Source organism: Mesoplodon densirostris, chromosome 4, assembly GCF_025265405.1.
Source record: "Mesoplodon densirostris isolate mMesDen1 chromosome 4, mMesDen1 primary haplotype, whole genome shotgun sequence".
NCBI classification, from domain to species: domain Eukaryota; kingdom Metazoa; phylum Chordata; class Mammalia; order Artiodactyla; family Ziphiidae; genus Mesoplodon; species Mesoplodon densirostris.
This window is the reverse complement of record NC_082664.1, coordinates 160,467,900-160,491,771: the sequence shown is the minus strand read 5'-3', so window position 1 is coordinate 160,491,771 and position 23,872 is coordinate 160,467,900. Positions and strand designations below refer to the sequence as shown.

The window sequence follows — 23,872 nt, the reverse complement described above, 5'->3', positions numbered from 1 at the left end:
GGTAGACCAGAAGCCCAGAATGCTGTCAGGACAGCCCTCCAGCAGAAACAAAAGGAGAAGCAAACAGGAGAGCAGGTTTGAGATCAAAATTGCAAGGAGAGCCCTAGTGTTAGAGGCAGCCAGGGAACAGGCACGAGTTTCCTGTTATTGGTGAACCGCATCTCAAGAACGTTTAGCCTTGTAGCTGTGAGTAATGGGAGAGACACTGCAGCAAGGAAGGACATTGCTAGCAGAGGGAAACGGAAGAACTTCCATGAAAATAGTACATTCATCTTGCCCGTTTATCATAGCTGCACGTGTCATTAGTGCCTGAGGACATTTATGTAATACCAAATAGTATCATAACGACTGCTTGATAAACTTGTTGAGTACATTCAGGCAACGTTTTATAGTATGTCTTAATTTTAGAATAATTCCTCTTTTCAGAAGGTTAAAGGGTTTTGTGCCTAAAATGGAAAACATATTTTTCTGCAAAATCCACTTATGTGATTCAGTTCTTATTGATAGTGAGATACTGGAGTGCGTTGATGTTTGCTGAGAGCATTAATTTTTAATCTTTTCTTTCAGTCATTTTGGGTTTCCTACTTTTGTATTAACACCTGTGGTTTCTGGCTCTGCCTTGGTGTTTGGGGTGATGTGTGTTGATTTGCATTAAATCTCTATGCTGTTTCTTTTGATTTCCTTTTCCAAGCCACCTTTAAAAGTAAATGCTTTATTTTCAGTAATAAAAAAAGGAAATCATCTCCTGTACCTAAGAATATTTTTTAATCAAGTGATGATTGTTAAGTTCAATGAGTTTTTGTCATGTAAGTCCTTGCCCACGGAGCACATCACCTTCCTCCTTCTGATCAACCCCCTCCCTGCATGAGGCACCGTGTGCTCCAGCCAGACCCAGCATTTATTGCTCACCCACTGGGTACGGAGACTTGCAGGCAGCTGTGGCCACATGAGAAATGACAGGTCCTTGTGGTTCTATAGGCATTTACATTCTGTACCTGCTTTGGTAAAGCAAAGCAGTGGTGGTGAGTTTAATAAGTGGATCTGGTGTCATACACTGTCCTGTTCTGATCAGCTTTTGTGGGAGGAGAAGGCACAGCCCTGTGGGCTCTGCACGGTCCTCAGGGTTGGGTGTATTTAGAATGGCATCCTTGAATTAATGAAAAATCCACTTTAGGTTCCACATATAGGTGATATCGTATGATATTTGTCTTTGTCTGACTTACTTCACTTAGTATGATCATGTCTAGGTCCGTCCATGTTGCTGCAAATGACATTATTTCATTTTGTTTTACGGCTGAGTAATATTCCACGGTATATATATATACACACACACACCATATTTACGAAACAGAAATAGAGTCACAGACATAGAAAACAAACTTAGGGTTACCAGAGTGGGGGGTGGATAAATTAGGAGTTTGGGATTAAAATATACAGACAGCTGTATGTAGAATAGATAACCAACAAGGACCTACTGTGTAGCACAGGGAACTCTACTCAGTATCTTGTAATAATCTATAATGGAAAAAAATCTGAAAAAGAATATATGTATGTATGTATAACTGAATCACTTTGCTGTACACCTGAAACTAACATCATAAATCAACTATATTTCAATAAAAATTTTTTTTAAATCCACTTTACATTGGCAGATAAAAGAAAGTCATAGATCCCCAGATATTTTTGTACTTCTCACCCAATTGATGTATTTAGAAACAGGAGGATTTACTTGCAGCTATTATTTCCTCAGGGACAGGCTGCAGAGACATTTATTTATCTGCTACTGTTTATACAGACTGTGAGTTATGAGGTGACCTTCATCTCTGCAAGATAAATCCTGGTGTCCAGAGTCCCGCCAGCCTCATCTGTTGCTGTGTAGCTAAAGTGGTTATTGAAATTTGTTTTCTTGAGAAGGCAGGAAAGCTCCACTCACACACATAAGGTTGCTGTGAATTGTCTATAAAAACTGCCAGGCACCTATTAAACAGGGGGTGTGGCTCATCTTTATAGAGCAGGAGACGGGTTCTGATTGGGCACAGGGCTGTTCTGGAGTCTTCTATACCCACATGTCCAAGGACCAATATCAGTACCAGTAACTGATAACCTGAGTGCTCTTAACACAGAAGACAAGCTGTATCCCCCAAAGCTCCTCCCCGAAGCCTGCGAAGTAACTCCAGTAGCAAGAGGCCATGTTTTCTGAGGAGGCCCCTGCCGTGTTTTAGATGACTGATTGCTTCTATTACTCTGCCGAGCTTTCCTGATGGCCCCTAGGAAGATCAAAGCTGTGTGGTGTGAATTTTTTTTGCTTAGTATAAATTTAAGCCTGGCCACCACGGCTTGTTTCTCCCTTGGAAAAGCAATTTAGCCTGCAGAAAATAATTAAATCCATGATATCTTGCCGTAATTAGAAATCTGAAATGGGGGAGGGTTAATGATTTCAATCCGATTTCAGTCGCCCACTAAAACGATCAAGGAAAGCATCCAGACAGTTACTGAATTAGCTTACAATACCATTGCTTTTAATATTTTCATCCTTTTCCCCGTAGGACCATGCAGATTTGAGAAGCCATTTTTTCACAGTTGGGATGAAGCTAGAAACAGTGAACGTGAGGGAGCCCTTTCACATCTGTCCTGCATCAGTGACCAAGGTGAGGTCCCTCCCTTGCTTTTCACCTCCACCTCCGGAGTGGATCCAGTAAGTCTTTCTACTCCAAGCCAACCAGAGGAAATAGGCTCGTGTGGGGATCTCTGGTGACGCAAGTAAACCCAAGGAGGAGGGCCTCCTCTCCAGTACACTGCTGTCCCAAGCTCCCTTTTTATCACTGATATCCGAGGAGCGTCTGAGCGAGTGTGATCAGATGCCTCCTCTTGCAGTGGGTGGGGTGAACTTCACTTGTCCTCCGATAGTACAGGATGCAGACGCTCGTGTCCTGCAGAGACTTGGAGGAAGATTCAGATGCTCAACTGTGAGTTCACAGCAGTGAACTCAGCCACTGGATAGGTGCCACCTTCTCTTACTAACCACAGTGACATGGAAACTGCCATTTGTCCCTGTGCTCATGAGAAGAAACCGCTGATGAGTTTGTAATCTTTGTAACTTGCTTCTCCTGCTGCACTGATCATAGTTCATATGATCTATTTTGTAAATACTTGAAAATGGTGAAAAGCAAGTTCCCATCTCCAGGGGATCAGAAGTTCACTTCCTTTCTCTCATCTGCTTTCATTGACTAAAGGAAAAGTCATACGTCTAAGATTCGTAGATTTAAAATGAAAGTACCGTTTCACGCAAAGACATTTTTATTATGGCCTTGATAGTCTTTTAAGATTATAATTTCCCTTCCGCATCAAAGAAATCTCAACAAAGCTACCTATCATAACATATAAAGTATGTGTTTCTACTTTAAAAAAATATATGTATATACATACATACACACACACTATTTATGTCCTGTTAATGGTGCGAGAAACCAACAAACTAAGATTCTTAGCCAATGTGTGTTTTACTTAACGGCCTTCCGTGCATTTCCTGGGGTTCAAAAGTCAATTCCATTTTAATTTCTTTTTCTGAAGGAGACGGGATTGTTAATGTGGTGATTAATAGTATGAAGTTGTTTGAGTCATGCTTTTTTATTTATGATTTTATTCAAGATTTGGTAAAATTTGAGAAATACAGTGGTGATCATGTATTACAGAATATGGGAAATGGTTATAATGAAACGTCCTTTTCTTCTTTTCTAAAGAGTTTTTTCTTTAGTGGACATAAATTATTTTGTAACTGTTCAAGCAATTTATTTAAAGGATAGCTGCATAGAACAAATAATGACTTATGCTTTGAATGATCATCTCGGGTTGAAGTGCATGCTCTCCCTGTTCATACACCATTCATTTATAATCTTTTTATTTGAAATGGCCTTTAGGGTTCTTATTGTGTGTTCTGGTAGTTGGCACATTTTTCCAAAACTAAGGAGTGATACCTTGTTGAACCCTGGCCGGAATTCCTCTTTGTTCCAAGCAGGTGATTCGGTAATGCCAGCTGCCCATTTATCTGGGTATGTGTCATCCTCTTCTCATTCTAAGAGGCCGTGGTGTCATCTTCACCTGGTGTTTATAAAATAAACCAAACCGAGGTGCAGTCTGTCAGTGGTTGACTCTCACATTTTTCTACCTTTAAATAATTGTAATACGTAACGTTAGAATGTGACATCCTGATTATCATTAGTTTCAGCCCAGATATCTTCATCTCATTGAATAGACTTCCAGGGAGAGTAGTTTGGTTTTCACAAAAAAGAATCTTCTCTCTAAATACATGTCATTGGAGGTTGGGGGTGAGGAGGTATTTTCTCGGGTTTTTGAGTCCCTTGTCATTTTATTTTTTCTTGCCCTTTGTACCTCAGATAAAAGACTTCAGTCTTTCTGTTTCGCATTCCTCCTTCCTTCCTCCTTCTCTTACTGGCCGTATACTGCTGCCCTCCTAGAACTTGGGTCAGCACCTCGCCAGGTGCAGGACTCACCTACAGGTCATGAAGTAGTAGAATATTCTTAATTAAATTGATTTCTCTTAACATTGGAAAAGGTTTTAGAATATTACGTTTGAGACTATAACACACTGTGCTGTTAAGTACTCATCCTAATGAAAGTTTCATTTTTATCTTCCTTGGGGCTTTTCTTCACGGCACAACTGTTGAGGAAAGAAATAACAAATAGACAAGAAAGCAGAGAAGCACATAGCAGATTCAGTATTAAATGACCAACCTTTGGCCCTACAGGAGTACTGTGTTCGCAGGATGGGGAGAATATCATCTGTGTATGTGAGATGTATGGTTTAGACAAAGTTTCCTGGAATTTTACACGTGTTGGGTTCTGTTTCTAGGTCTGCTCGCTGTGAGCTGCACAGTCTTGGGCAAGTTGGCTAACTGCTCTGGGCTTTGATTCTGAGGCCTGTGGTTCTGGACCAGATGGACCACTGTCTCTGAACCATTTGGGACCATGAACTGATAGATTTGAGGGAACTTAATTTAGCTTTTCCTCTGAAGTGTGTGCACAGAAACGTGCATTTTAATAGGCTTGGAGATTCCTTAGTGCCTATTCTTACACAGTCCAGTTTTGCTAAGGGATCCTGCCTCCAAAATTATATGATACATCTCTGTGTGAGTATGTGTGTGCGTGTATGCATGAGGGTCTAGATCACATTAATTTAACAAATATCTACTGAGCATTTGTAGGCACTGTTCTGGATGCTGGAAACATAAAGTCCCTGCTCTTACAGAGCTTATATTTTGATGGGGGGGGGAGAAAGACAATAAATAAAATTAATAAGGAAATAAAGTATGTTAAATGCTAAGGAGAAAGGGGCATCAGGGAAGGGACCTCTAGGGTGTTGGAGTGGAAGGAAGGAAGATGTGGTTTTAATTCAGGCTACCAGGAACAGCCTCCCTGAGAAGGGGAAGCTTGATCCTTTTCTCCTTAAAGGCTGTTTCCAAAAGCAAATCTCAGGCAGCAGATTTCTAACGAGTTACTGGAGTTATAACATCAAGAAGAACAGAAGTGAGTTCACTCTTCCTGCTTAGCTTTGAACCAGGTTGCTTCCACAAAGTGTTTTGTAAACGAAGGAGCCAGGAATCAGAGCTTAGTAAGAGGGTTAAGTTTCCTAAGAAAGACTGGTTTATGTCTGTTGAGTTGGGAAAGCGATTTTTTGCCTCTGGCCTGTTTTACATTCTACATTCTTTAAATCCATCATGCTTTTCAGTATGGCTGTCCACCTGATTTTTGCACTCTGCTTTTTCCATCAAGCATGTCTTGTTCTATTTCTTTTCCTCATTGACTTTTTCCTTATACTCAGTAGGTGTTTAACCAGTTCCTACGTACAAAGCGTTTGCTATGCATTGTGGGAATATCTTGATGAGTAACAAACAGGAGGCTGTCCTCAAAGGACTTGAGGTCTATTGGGAGAGATAGATGTGGTATCGGACCACAGGAGTGAATGAGAATTTTTGGTTCAGAGGTTCACGTCTGATGCTGTGCCAGAACATGGAGTGAGGCGGGGGCGGGGAGGGGCGTTCCAGCAGTAGTGGCTTTGGGGACACATCTTGAAAAATACACGGACAGTGGAGTGGGCTATTTAGACTTGTGAGAATGTTGAGTAGGGACATGCCCAGTGTGAGTGATTTCCTCTTGGGTTGGAGGGATGGGACGCAAGGTGAGGCTAGACATCTCTGAGCCAGATGGTGGAGATGGTTCCATCTTGGCTAGGGCTTGTCTGTCTTACTTCACCAGCTTGTTTTTCCTCTGGCTTTGGCTGTTGGTTTACTTCTATAAAGTCATGCTGATGTTCTTCCTTCTCTGTCTCTGACATATTCTAGTTGTTTGTTTACTTTCCATTAATATGACCACAATGATCAACTAATTTTTTCACTAACTTTTTCGCAACTGGACCACTTTCGTAATATACATTGAAATTCCAGTTTGTGCTGCGGTCATTGGGATGAAATATACTTACTGCATTTGGAAGCTGTGCCACTATTTCTTACGAGTCTTACATGTTAATCTCAAGGAATTAATCCCAGGCTCTATTGTCTTGCCTTTCAGGTTTTTAACAATCGTTTTTTTCAAGTGACTATTGATGACCTCAGACCAGAACCTAGTAAACTCTCGATGCTGTGCCATGCGGATTCTTTGGGGATTTTACCAGTACAGTGGTGCCTTAAAAACGGAGTCAATCTCACACCTCCCAAAGGTTTGTATTCTGTGAAAATTTACAGGGTTTGGGTGATTCAGGAGGGCGTCGTATTGTCACTGAAGTGATGCTTTTGTTAATCTGGAGAAGTTCACGCTGTAAACATTTTAGATGTAGTGAGAAAATAGTGTGTTTCATGGTTAGCCTGACATAGGAGTCTGTACAGCTCCCTCCCCTGTGGAGGTGTGTGGCCCTGGGCTTCTCCATAAACCATTGTTCCCTGTCTGTTATTGTATGATTGGTAGCTGTGTTGCTGCTGTGTGTTGAAAAAGGGTACAGTATTGCTAAGTGATCGGGGTTAAAAACTTGAACGTGAAGAGAAGTGGCTTTAAAAAGGCGACAACAGGGCTTCCCTGGTGGCGCAGTGGTTGAGAGTCCGCCTGCCGATGCAGGGGACGTGGGTTCATGCCCCGGTCCGGGAGGATCCCACATGCTGCGGAGCGGCTGGGCCCGTGAGCCATGGCCGCCAAGCCTGCGCATCCGGAGCCTATGCTCCTCAACGGGAGAGGCCACAACAGTGAGAGGCCCGTGTATCGCAAAAAAAAAAAAAAAAAAGGCGACAACATACCAATGAAGCATTTCTTTACATTTTTATCTTCAGTAAGTTGAATTTTCCCCAAAGCCCAGTTTCTTTCAGAATTCCAACACTTTGATGCCATAAGACATGACAGTAATTAAGTTGGGAACCAGGTTGCATTAAAGTCATTTTAAGTTGAGACCCATAAGCCACATGTACCATGCTGTACTTCAGGAACATGATTTGTTGTCCCTATAGGTCTAAGGTTTATCCAGGGAAGATGCAGCAAGGAGAAAGGTGAGAAGATGGGAAGGAAAAGAAAGGGAATGATAGAAAAAGACAAAAGCAGAATGCGAGTAGAAAAATAAACTTCAGTGGAGATTTTAACAGATAATCTCAAACAAAGCAGGGGTTTTGTGGTCACCTTTTCAGATCACCAGAGATTGGATTACTTGTACTTTAATTGTGCTGCACCTAACTTACCTATGGCGTGACTGTACTCCCCTGGGCTTTTATCCTAACTTACACTCCATCTTCATCCCTATGGAGGAGATTCTTCTGAATTATTTCCATGCAGCTGATGCTTCTTCCCATTAAAGTTCTTCAGTAATGGAGTGCAGTCTAATTATACTGTGGTGAGCTTCTACAGAACACTGATTCCACTGTTTTCAGTGCCAAATTCACTGAATCTTCAAAATGAGGAGTGCCCTCTGAGGAGACTTAGTTCCAGAGAGTTTATATAACGTGCCCAGGGCCCCAGGCTTAGTAAGTAGCAGGACAGGAGGTCAGGCTTCTGGTTCTGTGCTCAGTAGTGGGTGGTGAGGACTCCAGTTCACGTGGCCTCAGTGTTTGTGTCCATTTGGGTGCCTAGAGGTGACTGTCCAAATCAGTGTGCTTCAGTTTTTCAAGACGGTTAAATGAGGACACCCTGATATTCCACAGGTACTCTGCAGAATCAGAGACATGATACACGTCCACATATTTTTATAATCTTTTAAATGATGGTACAAGTTCTGTGCTGTAAACACCTATTGGTGGTAGGGAAGAGAAGTCTTTTCCTGCTGTGAAGTTTCAGCAGCTGGTCAGTTTTAGAGTTTGAAAACCCTCAGGCCAACTTCTAATCAGAGCATGTGTGTGGATGGGTCCCATGTCAGTGAAGAAAGATGTTTTCTGGATATCTAAAATGCTGCTTGGGGGACTTCCCTGGCAGTCCAGTGGTTAAGAGTTCACCTTCCGGGCTTCCCTGGTGGCGCAGTGGTTGAGAGTCCGCCTGCTCATGCAGGGGACACGGGTTCGTGCCCCGGTCTGGGAAGATCCCACATGCCGTGGAGCGGCTAGGCCCGTGAGCCATGGCCGCTGAGCCTGTGCGTCCGGAGCCTGTGCTCCACAACGGGAGAGGCCACAACAGTGAGAGGCCCGTGTACAGCAAAAAAAAAAAAAAAAGAGTTCACCTTCCAATGCAGGGAGTGCGTTTTTCATCTCTGGTCAGGGAACTAAGATCCCACATTCCTTGCAGCCAAAAAACCAAAACATAAAAAAAGCTGTGACAGAGTGAGAGAGTGGCATGGACATATATACACTACCAAACGTAAAATAGATAGCTAGTGGGAAGCAGCCACATCACACAGGGAGATCAGCTCGGTGCTTTGTGACCACCTAGAGGGGTGGGATAGGGAGGGTGGGAGGGAGGGAGATGCAAGAGGGAAGAGATATGGGGACATATGTAGATGTATAGCTGATTCACTTAGTTATAAAGCAGAAACTAACAGACCATTGTAAAGCAATTATACTCCAATAAAGATGTTAAAAGCATTATTGTAACAAATTCAATAAAGACTTTAGAAATGATCCAAATAAAAAAATATCTTTAAAATGTTGCTTGGTTGGACTTTGCAAATTCCTAGTTAGTTCCTAGTAAAATAGGATCTATGTAAGAATTTTAAAAAAATGAGTTGGGTATCTCCTCATATAGTTAAAAAATAGGAAAAACATTTATATATGCATTTTGGATTCATGGATGGCAGAGGTTTAACGTTTACCAGGGTCTTTAGAATTTTAAATATGTTTCAGACGAGTTTGTTCACATAGCTTGGACCTTTACTAGGAAATGGGTGTGCTTATTTGGATAATGGCATTTCATGATATTAAGAAAATTGTTTTATATTAATGTAATTGAACTCTTAAGTGTGCAGTGAAATGACGGTACAAATATATTTATGATATTAAATATTTTTATGTCTTAAGCTTTTTATACCTACTGTTTAGCCGTAATTATTGCTTCTTCTCTGTCACCCAAGTGTTTGTGATATTTGGTGAAATGAAATTGTCTTCATGTCATCTTCCAAACTATTCCTTCCCCTTTTGGAAGTGAAGCATACCTTTTCTAAGAGGAAAGTTTCTTTATGGATATTATATATTATTTGTAAAATATTGAGTAATGGTGATTAGTACCTTCCAGTAAGAAAATCTCAGTGATAACCATTTTTAAACCCTTGAAGCACTCAGGAATTGTGATCCACTAGTAATCTGTAGAGGTTGTCTTTTGGCTGTGGGATTGTTGTCTTGAAATAGTAGAGCTTTTGTTTATAAACCAGTGAGAAGAAGAGCAACAACTTACAGAAAAAGGTTTATGAATATGAGCAGATACTTCACAGTAATAGAATCACGACTCTTATGTAAACTCATCCTAATAAGAGAAAATGCCCGTTAAAAATCATACTGAGACGGCATGGATTTCTCAGATGAGGAAGAAATCCAAAAGAGAAAGAAAGAAGCGGCTTTGTTTTGATGGGAGTCTCAGATTTGCTGGCAAAACGCAGGTAGGTACAAACCGTATGGAAGGCAGTTTGGCAAATTTAACCAAAATTGTAGATGCATTTAGCCATTGCCTTAGCAGTTCGGCTTGTGAAAATTTCTCTTAAACTTACAATTTACAGGTAATATGCATAAGAGTTTGGTTTTTTCTGCAGCATGATATATAATAGCAAAAGGCGGGAAAATCCAAGTGCCTGTCTGTATGGGATTGGTTAAGTCAATTTTGAATGTTTATATAATGAAAACTATGCAGTTGTTAAAAAGAATGAGGATAATCTCTACATGCTGACATGGGAAGCTCTCCAAGATATACTGTGAGTGACAGATCAGTGAGTTATAGTATGATGTCTTTTTTGTTAGAAAAGAGGTTAATGAGGATATATATTTATGTGTGCACATATTCCTGGAAAGAGACTCTGGAAGGTTGCATAAGAAACTAAGAGACACAGATGTAGGGGACAAACATATGGACACCAAGGGGGAAAAGTGGCAGGGGGTGTGTGGTGGTGGTGGGATGAATTGGGAGATTGGGATTGACATGTATACACTGATATGTATAAAATGGATAACTAATAAGAACCTGCTGTATAAAAAAATAAATAAAATAAAATTCAAAAATTCAAAAAAAAAAAAAAAGAAACTAACGAAAATGATGACTTCTGTGTGGGGTATGGAGGTGGCGACCAGGGCAGATGGGAATGAGACTTTTCACAGAATACGTTTAAAATCTTTTTTTTTTTCTTTTTGATCTGAGTGTGAATGTATTATCTATTCAAAAGGAATCATATGATATTACATGTAGAGGGTTTTTATAACTAAGGGACTCTTAAAGATTATCTCATCAACTCCAATCATTATATATGTGGGGAAATTGAAGCTCAGTTGTGTTAAATGATGTTTTAAGTCTTGGGGCTGAACTTGGCTTAAAACCCCAGTCTTAAGATCCCAAATTGAATGCTTTTTCTATATAACCAGATCCACCCTTTATTGCTGTTTTCTCTCACTGGTACCTTCGTAAAAGCCATCCTTCTCAGTAGTTTGGGGGCTTTTTGGTGGCCTTATGCAGGACTGAAGGATGTCAATGGACCATGACTTACCCATGACTGGAATGATCTATGTGTCAAAGCATTTGGAGAATTTCAATTCTAGAGAATAATATTCCAAGTGTTTGCCATTATAACAAAGCCACAACTTTAATTACTGAGCTCCCTTACCATTTGGGGAGACTGTATATTTATATGTACCATATATCTAGTAAAGTATATTTATTTTTGTAATTAAAGTGAATTAAAATTGAGAGATGCTGGTGGTTTTGGTAGTGATGATTTTATGGTTTCTTTTTGAAGTAACTTGTTACGTGTCTTACGTGTCAACACCTGGTCTGGGAATCATGCTGTCGGATGTTTTCCAACACCATTCTTTGCTTTATTAATGTATGAATGTATAATGTATAATGTATGAATGTATGTATGCTCTTTTTAAAAATTTGTTGTTTTTCACTTGAATTTTGAGAGTATGTAGGATTTATTACACATGTTGAGAAGTGAGTTTAGATGTTTTCTTGTAGGTATGTTTCCCACAAAATTATTACATTGTTTAGATTTCTGCTTATAGTTACAACGTGTTGCTTGATCCCCAAAAGAGAGTACCCGCTCATTCCCCAGTGGGAAGCAGCTGATGAAACAAGACACCTGGGTGGTAGAGGAGATGTGCAGACAGCATACATCCCTACTCACATTATTTTGACTCCTTTCCTATTAAAAAATCTATCCCCAAACTTTATATACAAATAGTATAAGCTAGAATGGATTGAAATGTTTTAGTGTTGTCTTTGAGCATGTGCTTTCTTGGTAAGCAAAGGACAGAATCTTGGAGATTTTATCCCATTCGCTGAAACCCAGCAAACAACAATTCAATATTATAGGCTCTCTGAACCGGGGTCAAACAAGTAAATAAATCAAGCAGGCAAAAATGCATATAGGTTACCAACCATGACTTGCTATTTTTAAATCATTTCCTTAATCTCCTTGGCATGTAACACCCAGGATTAGTCACAGAATCAACAGGGGGATCTTTGTAGACAAGTGAAGCCTATCCATTTCTGTCGTAAAATGTGTGAGCAAAAGCTAAAGTAAGTCACTTATTTTTGCACTTCGTCTCTGCTCTTTGGCCATCTTAATAGACACACAGACTTCACACAATTTAGGAAGTAAAGATGTGGGGTTTTTTGGGGGTTTTTTTTGGCTGCATTGGGTCTTCGTTGTGGTGCGCGGGCTTCTCTTTGCAGTGGCTTCTCTTATTGCAGAGCACGGCGCGCAGGCTTCAGTAGTTGTGGCGCACGGGCTTAGTTGCTCTGCGGCATGTGGGATCTGCCCGGGCCAGGGCTTGAACCTATGTCCCCTGCATTGGCAGGCGGATTCTTAACCACTGTGCCACCAGGGAAGCCCGTAAATGTGTTTTTTTAATGATTATCAAGACCCACATTGGTGAACCCTAATTGGTATTCTCTTTTCCTCAGACACTGACTCATGCAACCTAATCCTTTCTGTCATCTCTTTCAGACATAAAAACAGAAATGTCTGAAAGGGGACAGAAAATAATAAACATACTCATGGATGTCCCGCCTCAGTTGAGCAGATGCTACCATTTTGCTGTTTTTGATTCAGAGTTTTAAAAAATGAAACAGAGCATCATAGATACAATCGAAGACCGGGTCAACCTTGACTCTTCTATTTCAAGAGATCTCAAGATCTCCATCAGGGAGGTCTTGAAAATGAACATCAGCTGAGAATGTGGAGGGTGCTGGTGGATTCCAAAGTGGGGGTGGTAGCTCTTTAAAAAATGACATGGACAAAAGGAAGTGCTTTAATCCATGACCCGGGTTTTTATCTTGCTCCCTATAAGCGAACTCATGAAACAAATGCAGAGGTCGTTGAGAACACTTGCTCAGGAAGAGACCTGGCTCTCCTGCACCTGAGGACTGTGTGGTCCTGCTGCCACACCCGTGCGGTGGGCACCTCCATCCTACTGATCACTCAGGGTGGCTGTGAGGCTCAGTCAAGGAGATGCTGTCATGGGCTAAGCCTGAGTAAGTGTCCGAGGGACTCAGTGAAAGCCTCGGGCTTGAGAGGAGAGAGATCACCTTTCAGTAAGGAGATCAGTGCCCTAGAAAGGTGCCCAGTAGGGCTTTCATGAGATTTTCTGAGAAAGGGTTAAGAACCTGCTCTTATTATAATGTGATTTCTGTCGTGTTGTCTCTCGTTCCTGTATCTCGGTCCTGCTCTTTGCTGATCTTTGAAGATGATTGTGTCATATTTCCTTTCAAAGATACGTTAAACTAGAAGCTAAAGAAGCTTCCTGTGAACCCCAGGTGCTCCAGCACCTCAAGGATGTGTACGTTCTCTGAGTTGCGGAAGATCTCCCTGGAGCTCCGTGATCTTCCATCATGAGGGGTGGCTTTCTTCAGGGCTTTCTCTCCTCTTTCTCCACGTCTCCCTCCACCCTTGCCTTTACCCACTGCGTCACTCTTCCCACGCCATGTGTCTGTCACTCTCTTAGCTGCCGGAGCAGGTGAAAGCAGAGCACATGCCTGTTGCATCCTCGTCTTACCAGCAACTAAGCAGAGTCCAGCAAGCTGGAGACTTACAGTGAATTGTTATGAAATGGATGCATTTCCTTGCTTTAGAAAGTGTTACCACTTTCTAGGACTTCAGGGTCTATTTCTAAACACTTCTTTTAAACTGAAGATTTAATATGCATGCATTCTTTAAAATTCTGATGAAAAGTAGAAAAGTTTCCTGTTCTGAAAAAAATAACTTTTGGTATATATTCTTCCAGATTTCTGTTTCCTTGACTATGTAACTTTGTATTTCTATGTAATTATTTTAGACAGCCTTTACAGTGGTGGATTTGTATCATTGTTTTTCATTTTGTCATTCAGGTAGATGTCAAACATGATATTCTTTGGCTATTTTTATGTTTTATTAAGATTGTACTTTTTTTTCATATCCACCTAGCACAGAACAGGACCTTTGACTCCAGTGGTCTCTATTTTTTTGAGAGAGAGAGAAATCTTTTTTAAAGCCCTGCCCTGCCCTCCATCCCAAGTCACTGGCAAGGGGCGTGAGACCGCCATGATTGTCTCAGGGTTGTCATGATTCACTTCCTGGTGCTGAGGAGAGACCTAACTTCCTCTAGGAACTGGATACAGTCAGGATTCTGTTAGCAAAGGAGAAGCAGGAGGATGGCTGAGGGGAGGTCGTCATGCTGTATTCCTGGATTGGTTGACCGGTGCTTTGATTATCTTTTAAGATAGCATGAAGATGCTATGCTTTCAAAATTTTTGTATTATTAAAATAATTCATGAACATTAGTGAAAACTTGGAAAATACAAGGAGGTAGAAGAAAAGGATATCTAGGAGTCCCACCACACAGATAATTATTTTGATACTTCCTTGTAAGTTCTTCTTACATTTCTTCAGGTCTTTTCTTTTGCATATTTTAATGTGAGTTTGATAATTCTGTGTATGCTTATAGCAGTCTTTTCATCTAAACTTACAGTAATCATTTTTTCATGACTTTTTTTAGTAAACTAGGTGCAATTTTCATGCCTGCATGACTTTCCATTGACTTGGCTAAGTTTCACATTATTTTCTACTTTTGGATATAAAGATTTTTTTAATCAGAATTATTAGTAATAATGCCATTGTATCTTAATGTACCACATTTTATCCGTTTTTGGGGTTGTTTTTATGGGTTACATTTCCAGAAGTGCAATTGCTGTGTCAAAGTTCATGGACGTTTTTACTGCCAAATTGTTTTGCAGAAGAATTGTCCAATTGCACCGCCAATAGTAATGTTTGCAAGTGGAGCTGTTTTATGTCAATTAATTTGTATCATAAGGAAAAATGGGTCATTGACCTGTTTCCTTTTGGACCTGTAATAGTTGGAACTTCATGCAGAATAAACACTAATTAAATCTTAAATAACCCTAGTGGTGGAAGTTCAACAGTCTGATGGCAGCTTGTTGCAAATTTTAAGAGCCCAAGGGGTTTTGTTTTCCTTTTATTTTCTTTTCCCCTCTGGTATTTTCCTCCCTCCTGGGTTTAAAACATGCTTTCCTGGCTGTGGTTAAGCCTTAGTACTTCTTGTTCTGTCTTTGTTGATTAATGAGCATAATTGACCCCTGTTGTCTCTATTATATGAGCCACAGCAATTTGTTTTTATGTAACAGTTATTTTCTGAGCTGTCACAAAAATGCCTTACAAAGTGAGCTCATTATCAGCCTGAAGGAGAAGAATTTTAAGTGATGAAGCGAATAAAGGTCCCTAAGAGAAGGAGGAGGCAGAGAAGTTGAAGCTGTTCCAATATTCAAGGAAAGGAGAGAGTTCTGGGGACAGAATAATGGCTTGTTGCTTAGGTACCCAGCAAGAGTTGGATACATCCTGAAATTATTAGATTAAAAGTGGCTTCCCTTGGGCTTCCCTGGTGGCGCAGTGGTTGAGAGTCCGCCTGCTGATGCAGGGGACACAGGTTCGTGCCCCGGTCTGGGAAGATCCCACATGCCGCGGAGCGGCTGGGCCCGTGAGCCATGGCCGCTGAGCCTGCGTGTCCGGAGCCTGTGCTCCGCAACGGGAGGGGCCACAACAGTGAGAGGCCCGCGTACCAGAAAAAAAAAAAAAAAGTGGCTCCCCATAGAGAATCTTGGAGACTGGATGTAGAAAGATTGAATATAGGTCCAAGAAACCGTGAGCCTGGCATTTATGGAGTGGGTTGAAAATCCATTGGAAGTTGGTGGTTATGAACGTGATAGAAAATCCAGCTAAATGTCTATCTGTATAGGGTGTAGAGGTGACCCCTAAGTTGGAAAGTTTTATCTGAACAGATACTGACCATACAGAATACCTAAATTTGATGTTATTTCAGAAAATGGTTTGCTGTTCATTTGTATGGGTTTTTTTCCCCTATTTCTCCCCTTCCCCCATGATCTTGATAAGATTTTCCTTTGCTCACAAACTAACTCAGGAAGTAGCAGAGGTCCAGGGAAGAGATATGTAACAAAACGAGGTCTTGACCTTAACAAAGCCTGTTAGCCGTGGGCCTAAACAACCAGGGTCCTTCTGTTGCAGGATTCAGCTTATTTCCCGCTGTTCACTTGAGAGCTCTTCTAGGGAATGTCTTGTTATATATCCTCTCTTCATCCAACCTGTCACACTTTTCCCCTAGGAGAAGAGAAGGGAATTAACCGCAGAGGGAAGGGAAATCATCCTAAATAGCAATGGTAATTAGTAATAGTGGCTCTGAATCATGAAATGCAGAAGCTTGAGGAAAGTTTGAAGCTCTTTTCTTTCTTTGGCGGATTCGTAGATAGGGAAAGCCAGGTACAGAAGACTTAATTTATTTCGACCTTGGTTCATCCAAGTCCTGGTAGAACTGGGTCCTTCATCTGGTTCTCCTTTCTGGTCCAGTATTTTCATACAGTGAGGTGACTTCTCACCAGTTTGAGGTGTCTTTCGGTGAATTCTTCTATTCTTATATATTAACGCAAGGATTTGCTCCAAAACAGTTACAGAGAAAGTACTCGAAGTGGATGGTTACATTAATTGTAAAGAAACTCGCAGTGCCTTGATTAAGGCACCTTTGCTCTGTTTGCAAATGTTCAGGAGAAAGTTGGTTTGGTTGCTTCCAGAGACCTCTGGTGCCAGAGCCCTCTGGCTGGAGGGACAGCTCTGGACAGAAGGTCTGGGGGGAAGGGAATGTGGAAGAATGTGCAGAACTTCTTCAAAACCAGCTAGAGAGATTACACAGCATCTCAGGACTCTGAGACGTCTTATCTCATTGGAAAGTAGTGAGGAGCTGTCACTCTTTACAGGGACGTCTCAGGAGCAAGTTGGTGGGGGGTGTGCTCTGTCACTGATGGTCGGCAGGGGAGGGGGGAGGGGGGAGGGTTAGTCCCTGGGCCAGGAAGACAACTGCCTTCTTGGTTAACCTCCACCCCCATCTTTTAAAGAATTGAGTAAATTGAGCTTACTTAATGAAAAGCATACTATTTTGTACAGGTGGAGGTAGGAAGCAAACAGTATCTTGAATATCTTCAATATGGAATTTCTATAGTCTTTCTGCAAGTGTGGATTTAGTAACACAATTACCCATGTTAAGTGAATTTGCAGGTGTAGAATTTATGATGATACAGGGCAAAGAAATCAGGGGCTTGGCTTAAAAATATACTTAAGAAATCCCTTATAGATTTATTTTACATATACTTAAACCAGTGAAGAGAGAACTGTAAGTGATGATTATAGGGACATTTTGCACAGTTTCAGGTAATCCTGATTGGTACCGTATTTTTTGGTTCCATTCCCCCTTCCTTTGTTCACAGGAAATGTAAATGACACATTAAGAGGTATTTTCCTACCTAGGTTCAGCCATACACTCAACTCCTTTCTTGTTTTATGTTTTAAACTTCTCCCATGTCTTGTCTTGGCGGTCACGATAGATCGATATATATTGTATAATTATGGACCTCTTCCCCCAACCCCAAATGAAATGAATAAAGAAAGAAAGAAAAAAACCATGTTAAAGTTAGTACATATGAATAGTTGGTTCTCAAACTCCCCCAATATCTCAAATTTGCCCCCCCAAACTTCATCCGGAGAGGCGCACCTTCCCCAGTTCTCATTTTCCATCCTCCTCTGTGATTCAGTTCTACGGCAAGGTTTATTCCTCCCTGACTTCCATGTCTTTGGAGGATTTCCCGCTAGAATCTCAACTCCTTTTTTGCCATTTGTCTTACCTTCAGTTACTCTTTAAAAAGTATTCTCCTCTAGTGTTGTTTTCCAATAAAATCTCACGGTTTCCACGAAGATGTCGAGATGTAAGTTCACCTGAACTCAGAATTGATATGAAGGCATGTGTTGTGTATTTCTGCCAAATGCCTTGTGCAGGTGTGCTCTGTGGGATGTTCTGTCTCCTCTGTTCTCCCCAGAGCAAATCTATTCCCCCGGCATGCATTGACGGGGGTCAATTCCCCCCGTCTTCACCTCGTTTCGAGCACCGAATTATGATAATGATGGTACACCCTACCTATATTTAGTACTTTACACTGTCTGCAATATTTCATTGAATCCTCATAAAATCCAATATGTTGTCACACATGAGAAAGGGCTTCACCTTTTGGGGAGGGGGCCTATACTTGCTGCCCTTATTACTTTAAATTCCCGACACACCCTGGCGCTGTTCATTGGTCTGAGATGCGGCTTGGTTAATGCGTTTTATCTGCATTTTCTCACGCACAGGTTACTCTGGCCAGGACTTCGACTGGGCAGATTATCACAAGCAGCATGGGACAGAAGAAGCGCCTCCGTTCTGCTTCAGAAACGTAAGAAGCCTGGTTCTTGCTACGCCTTTACCCATAAATGTTGTCCACTTTGAGTTGTATAAGTTGCTTCTTATTTATTGAACAAGATGAGGTTAGAGTGCTACCCTGTACCATGGGATCCTAAGCCTTTGGTCAGTTTTGAAAAGTCCTCCTTCCCGTTTTTGTGTCAGTTAGGGCGACGCTGGGCTGTAGTGACAGATTAACTACTAAACATGTCGTAAGTTTCTCTCTCACCTATGGACGGTCCAGGTTGTTCATGATTAGCAGGTGGTTCTTCTCCTTGCACTGAGCCTTGGTCTAGGTCTGTACTCGGCTTCGTCACCTGAATCTAGTGAGCAGATAGGAAAAGAGAACCAGGAGACGATAACCCTAGTTCTAGACACCGTAGCTTGATATTGACACATATTACATCTTACTCTGTCACCTTCTGTCGTTGAGAACTAGTCACTCGGCTACACCACGCCATGAGTGAGACCAGGCAGTGTGCCCTGGCTGGGCGGTCCCCCCACCTTGAGCCTGTACATAGGCAGGAGGAGGACGGAGTTTGGCGGACCGCCAGCCACCAGGGCCACCATTAGCTGTGCACTTGCTATGGAGTGTGATATTGATAAGTTCATTGAATGGGAGATTCTCTGCTCCTGAGGTATATTCTTAACATATGTTCCTAAAGTTTTTATTGGATTAAAGTAATAAGATGCTAACCCAACAGTTTTCTGCTGTGCTTACTTGAAGCCACCTCCTTCTTCAAATACAGCTTATCGGCACAGAGACACATAAAATAACTCCGTGTGTGTGTGTGTGTGTGTGCGTGTGTGTATGTGCCAACGTGTGTGTACTTGCTTATTTATAGGAGTTTGTTGTATAAAATAGTTTACAAATTATTCATGTAAACCTTATCAACCGTAGGAACTAAAAAGGGATGTGAATTATCATCTTCGTTTTGAGAGTGAGGCAGAGATGTATAGCCTCGTATGTTTAACATGCATTTAGTTACGAGACTTAATTTTTTATGCTAAGAAAGAAGATGCAGTCCTCCGGTTGGAGACTCCAGATACTACAGTACAATGTGCTCCCACACCAAACAATGGTTTTCTGGGCACGTGCGCCTAGAGCTGCTGATTCATTGCTGCCCCACCGATAATTTTTACTCCAGGGATTCAGTTGGTAACGCTTTCTGATGGGAAGAGCTGGCTTCATAGAGAGAAGCTCAACACTGAGCATAAATTATAATCAGATTTTGGAGAATTAAGTAGGTTGATGACGAGGTCAGCTTGTGCTCATAAATATGGAAACACGTCAATGGCAGGGTTGGAAATCAGGGCTCCTTACATGATTGAATGAACTTCTACTGGATGACATTGCCTTTCACAAAGGTAGCTTTTCTGAAGCATTGAAAGAGCTGTATGAAGGGTGTGAGGTGGTGTGGAGACAGCTGTGCAACCTGCCACCATGGGAACAGCAGCTGGTTAGCTCTTAAGGCATATTAAGTCCAGTGGAGTCTTACTACACTTCTAACCGTGTTGACATCACTTGTCATGGAATCTGCTGGCCTCATTGCCTTTTATTTGCGATTGTGGAAACTCCTCATTTCATCCTCAAACCCCTTTGAGGTTGTGCTTTCTTCCAGACGGGAGATCGCCCTTCCCTAACTCTTTAGCCTTGGGAAGAAACTCCTCACATCTCCCCCTTGTTCTGGATTTAGGGAGTTATTTCTTCTGTGACAACGTGGTTCCCCCAAAGTGTCTTTTTATCTGTCTTCTGCTCCCATCAGCCAGCCATTGTCCACATGGATCTTTATAGTGGAGCCAGGAGCCGTATCCCCAGGTGGCCTCTGAGCTTTCAGGATTCAGCTACCAAGATGAAATCTGTATTAATGGAAATGCTGGCGTATTCATTAGGAATGCACTTGTTACAAAGATGCCCCCCTTTGTTTCTTGCTGTCCGTTTATTTAATCAACAGGATTGTTATCTGCCTGGTGGCACGTGCATTGCATTACTGGTACTTTGCTGGGTGATGTTAACAGGCTACAAGTGCTCTTTAATGGAATGCTTATCATGAATCATTTTTTAATCACACATCTCATGTGTACCAGAGGAGGGGTAGTGTGGAAGTGGATGCATGGGAGACGTTTCCCTGGGGATGTTTAACAATCCGAGGCTGTTCTGAGATGGATTGACACAGGCAAATGCTTAGTAAAATAAACTCAAAGGTAACAGTTTTGCTATTGATCCTTTATAAATTACCCTCAGGCAGTGAGCTGAAATGAAAATAGGTTACACGGTTGTAGCTTTCCCTTATTAAGTAGGATAAAATGCATTTTAACTTACTTAGAGGCTTTTCAGGCAGTGTATCGAGTCATGTCATCAAAAAGAAACTCAATACCTAATATGCATGACTGAGGCCAGACGACTTGCAGAAAAACAGCCAACCTAGAATTCCTTTGATTTCGATTTCTGAAGAAACGTAAAGGAAAGGAGCATATTGGTTTCTCAACATACATTGGATAATTTTGTTCTGGTAACATAAAAATATAATTGCATTTTCAGCTTAACTTCTATAAAAAGACATGGAAATGTGAATTACCTTGGTTTCTTTCCATGAGTCATATAAAGATGTAATCTCTCTTACTTACGGGAACCTATTTATCTCAGTTTATGTATTTCAAAGTAGATACATTTATATAGTATTGCAATGTCTGATAAAAAATGTATAGTAGTGGGTAATTTTGGAAAATTTCGTATTTATTTTTAAAGTGTTTAGAGGGAGTTTTGCTTCTAGTATTGGCTGAGTAAGCTCATACTGAATTGATCCCCCTGCAGATAGCAACTATAAATTCTGGGCAGAATACCAAAACTAGTACCTGAGAGACATGGAAAATGAACAAAAGCAGAAGGATTCTAGAGGGGAACAGATGCTTGGAAGAAAGTAGTAGCAGGAGTGGTCACCCATTTTTTACAGACTTTTGGCTTAAGGTCAGCCACAGTTGACAACATAGGGGATAATGAAAACAATGATATAAAATTCAAGGTCTTTCTGGTCTGATGAACCAGTTAACAGAATTTGGGCAACCACAGCTACTAGAAAGTGAGGGAAGACTCAGACAGGGGAGAGGCAGGAGGGGAGACCACAAATCCAGTGTATAAACTCTGCCTAAATCTTTAACTGATCCCTGTACCATGTATGTGCCAGGAAAACTCCAAGAAGCCTTGCTAAGGATGAAAGAACTGAACTCTGAGATTTGAGCTGCTTCTCAAGAGACAGAGTGTGTAGTTTGTGTCCAGCCAAGTTAATTGCTTGCTAAAACAGAAAAATCAACACTCTTGGGAGGAATATAACACAATCCAGAGTCTCTGTGATATATATTTAAAACATCCAGGTTTCAATCCAGAGTTGCTCAGTGCATGAAGAAATAGGAAAATCAGACTCATTCTCAGTAGAAAAGATAAATCAACACAGACCAAATCCAACATGACCCAGATGTTGAAATTAGCAGACAAGTATTTTAAAGCCCCTATTACAACTAAGCTCCGTGGAGTAAAGCAGTGGTTCTCAAAGTGTAGTCTTTGCACCAGCAGCTTCAGCATCTCCTGGGAACTTGTTGGAAATTCAGATTTGCTGACCTCACCTCAGATCAACTGAATCACAGACTTTGGGGTGAGCCTTAGCAGGCTATGTTTTTAAAAAGCTCTCTAGATAATTCTGATACACTCTAAAGTTTCAAACCATTGATGTAAAGGAAAATATTCTTGTAATGAATAAAAAGATAGGAAGTGCCAGAACAGAAGTAGAGATGATAAAAAAGAGAAATTTTAGAACTGAAAAATACAATATCCAAGATAAGTAAATTCATGGGAAGGGCTTAATAGCAGAATAGAGATGACAGAGCAAAGAGTCCATGACCTTGAAAATAGAAATTATACTATCTGAAGAACAGAGAGGAAAAAAAATGATTGGAAGGAAGGAGAGGGAAAGATGAATAGAATCCAGGGATCTGAGCAACCATATCATGTGTACTTGGTGATGCAGAAGATGTGGCCACAGAGATTGTGGAAGAAAAAAATAGATAAAGAAACTCCAAATTTACCAGAGTAGCTGAAAGATCTAAATTAATGGGTTCAGGAAGCTCAGTGCATAAGCAACACAAATACAAAGAAACACAACCTAGTCAAATTGCTGATAACCAAACAGAAAGAGGAAAATCTTCAAAGCATCAAGAGAAAAATGATACATTCCTTATACAGGAACGGCAATTTAAATAACAACAAACGTCTCATCAGAAACAATGGAGACTAAGAGATGGTGAATTAATGTCTTTAGAATGCTAAAAGAAGAAAACTGTAATTCTATATCCAGCGAAAATATACTTACGGAATGAAGATAAAAAGACATTTCATCCAAGAAGATTGTACACGTGACAGACACTTGAAAAAGTGCTGAACCTCATTGGTTACAGAGAAAATGCAAGTTAAAAGCACAATGAGGGCTTCCCTGGTGGCGTAGTGGTTGAGAGTCCGCCTGCCGATGCAGCCGGTCCGGGAAGATCCCACATGCCGCGGAGCGGCTGGGCCCGTGAGCCATGGCCACTGAGCCTGCGCGTCCAGAGCCTGTGCTCCGCAACGGGAGAGGCCACAACAGTGAGAGGCCTGCATACCGCAAAAAAAAAAAAAAAAAAAAAAAGCACAATGAGATACCACTAGACCTACCTATTAGAAAGGCTAAAATTTGAAAAATTGGCAATACCACGTGCTGGTGAGGATGTTTAGCAACTGCAACTCTGTACACTGCTGGTGGGAGTGCAAAATGGCATATTGGAAAATAATTTGGCAGTTTCTTAGAAATGTGCATTTACCATATGGTCCAGCAATCCTTCCGTTTCTAGAGAAATGAGAACTTAGTGTTAGAGGCTGAATTTTGTCCCCCCAAAATTCATGTGTTACGGCACTAATTCTCAGTATCTCAAAATGTGACTGTACTTAGAGTGTTTAGAAAAGTAATTAAGGTAAAATGAGGTCACATGGGTAGGCCTTTCTCCAATATGACTGGTGTCCCTATAAGAAAAGGAGATTAGGACATAGGCCACATACAAGGAGGAAAGATCATGTAAAGACACAGGGAGAAGATGGCCGTCTTCAAGCCAAGGAGAGAGGCCTCAGAAGAAATTAACCCTGCTCACAGCTTGATCTTGGATTTGCAGCCTCCAGGACCATGAGACAATAAATTTCTGTTGTTCAAGTTGCCTGGCCCATGGTATTGGCTGTGGCAGCCTGAGCAGCTTAATATACTTATGCTCACACAAAAACTTGTCTTTGAATGTCCATAGTGGCTTTATTCACAGTTACCAAGACCTGGAAACAACTCAGCTGTCCTTCAGCTGGTAAATGGATAGATAAATCATGGTGCATCTGTAGAAACCACTCAGCAGTAAAGTAG

General features: G+C 41.2%; 1 protein-coding gene across 2 annotated transcripts in view; it reads left to right on the top strand.

The window, feature by feature from the left end:
• Positions 1-23,872, top strand: part of SFMBT2 (Scm like with four mbt domains 2) — a 205,376-nt gene that overhangs the window by 133,654 nt on the left and 47,850 nt on the right. For both annotated transcript variants that reach the window (XM_060095412.1, XM_060095411.1), the window contains exons 8-10: positions 2,547-2,648; positions 6,586-6,733; positions 18,359-18,441. In XM_060095412.1, coding sequence (XP_059951395.1) covers positions 2,547-2,648; positions 6,586-6,733; positions 18,359-18,441 — 333 coding nt within the window. The remainder of the gene's footprint in view (positions 1-2,546; positions 2,649-6,585; positions 6,734-18,358; positions 18,442-23,872) is intronic.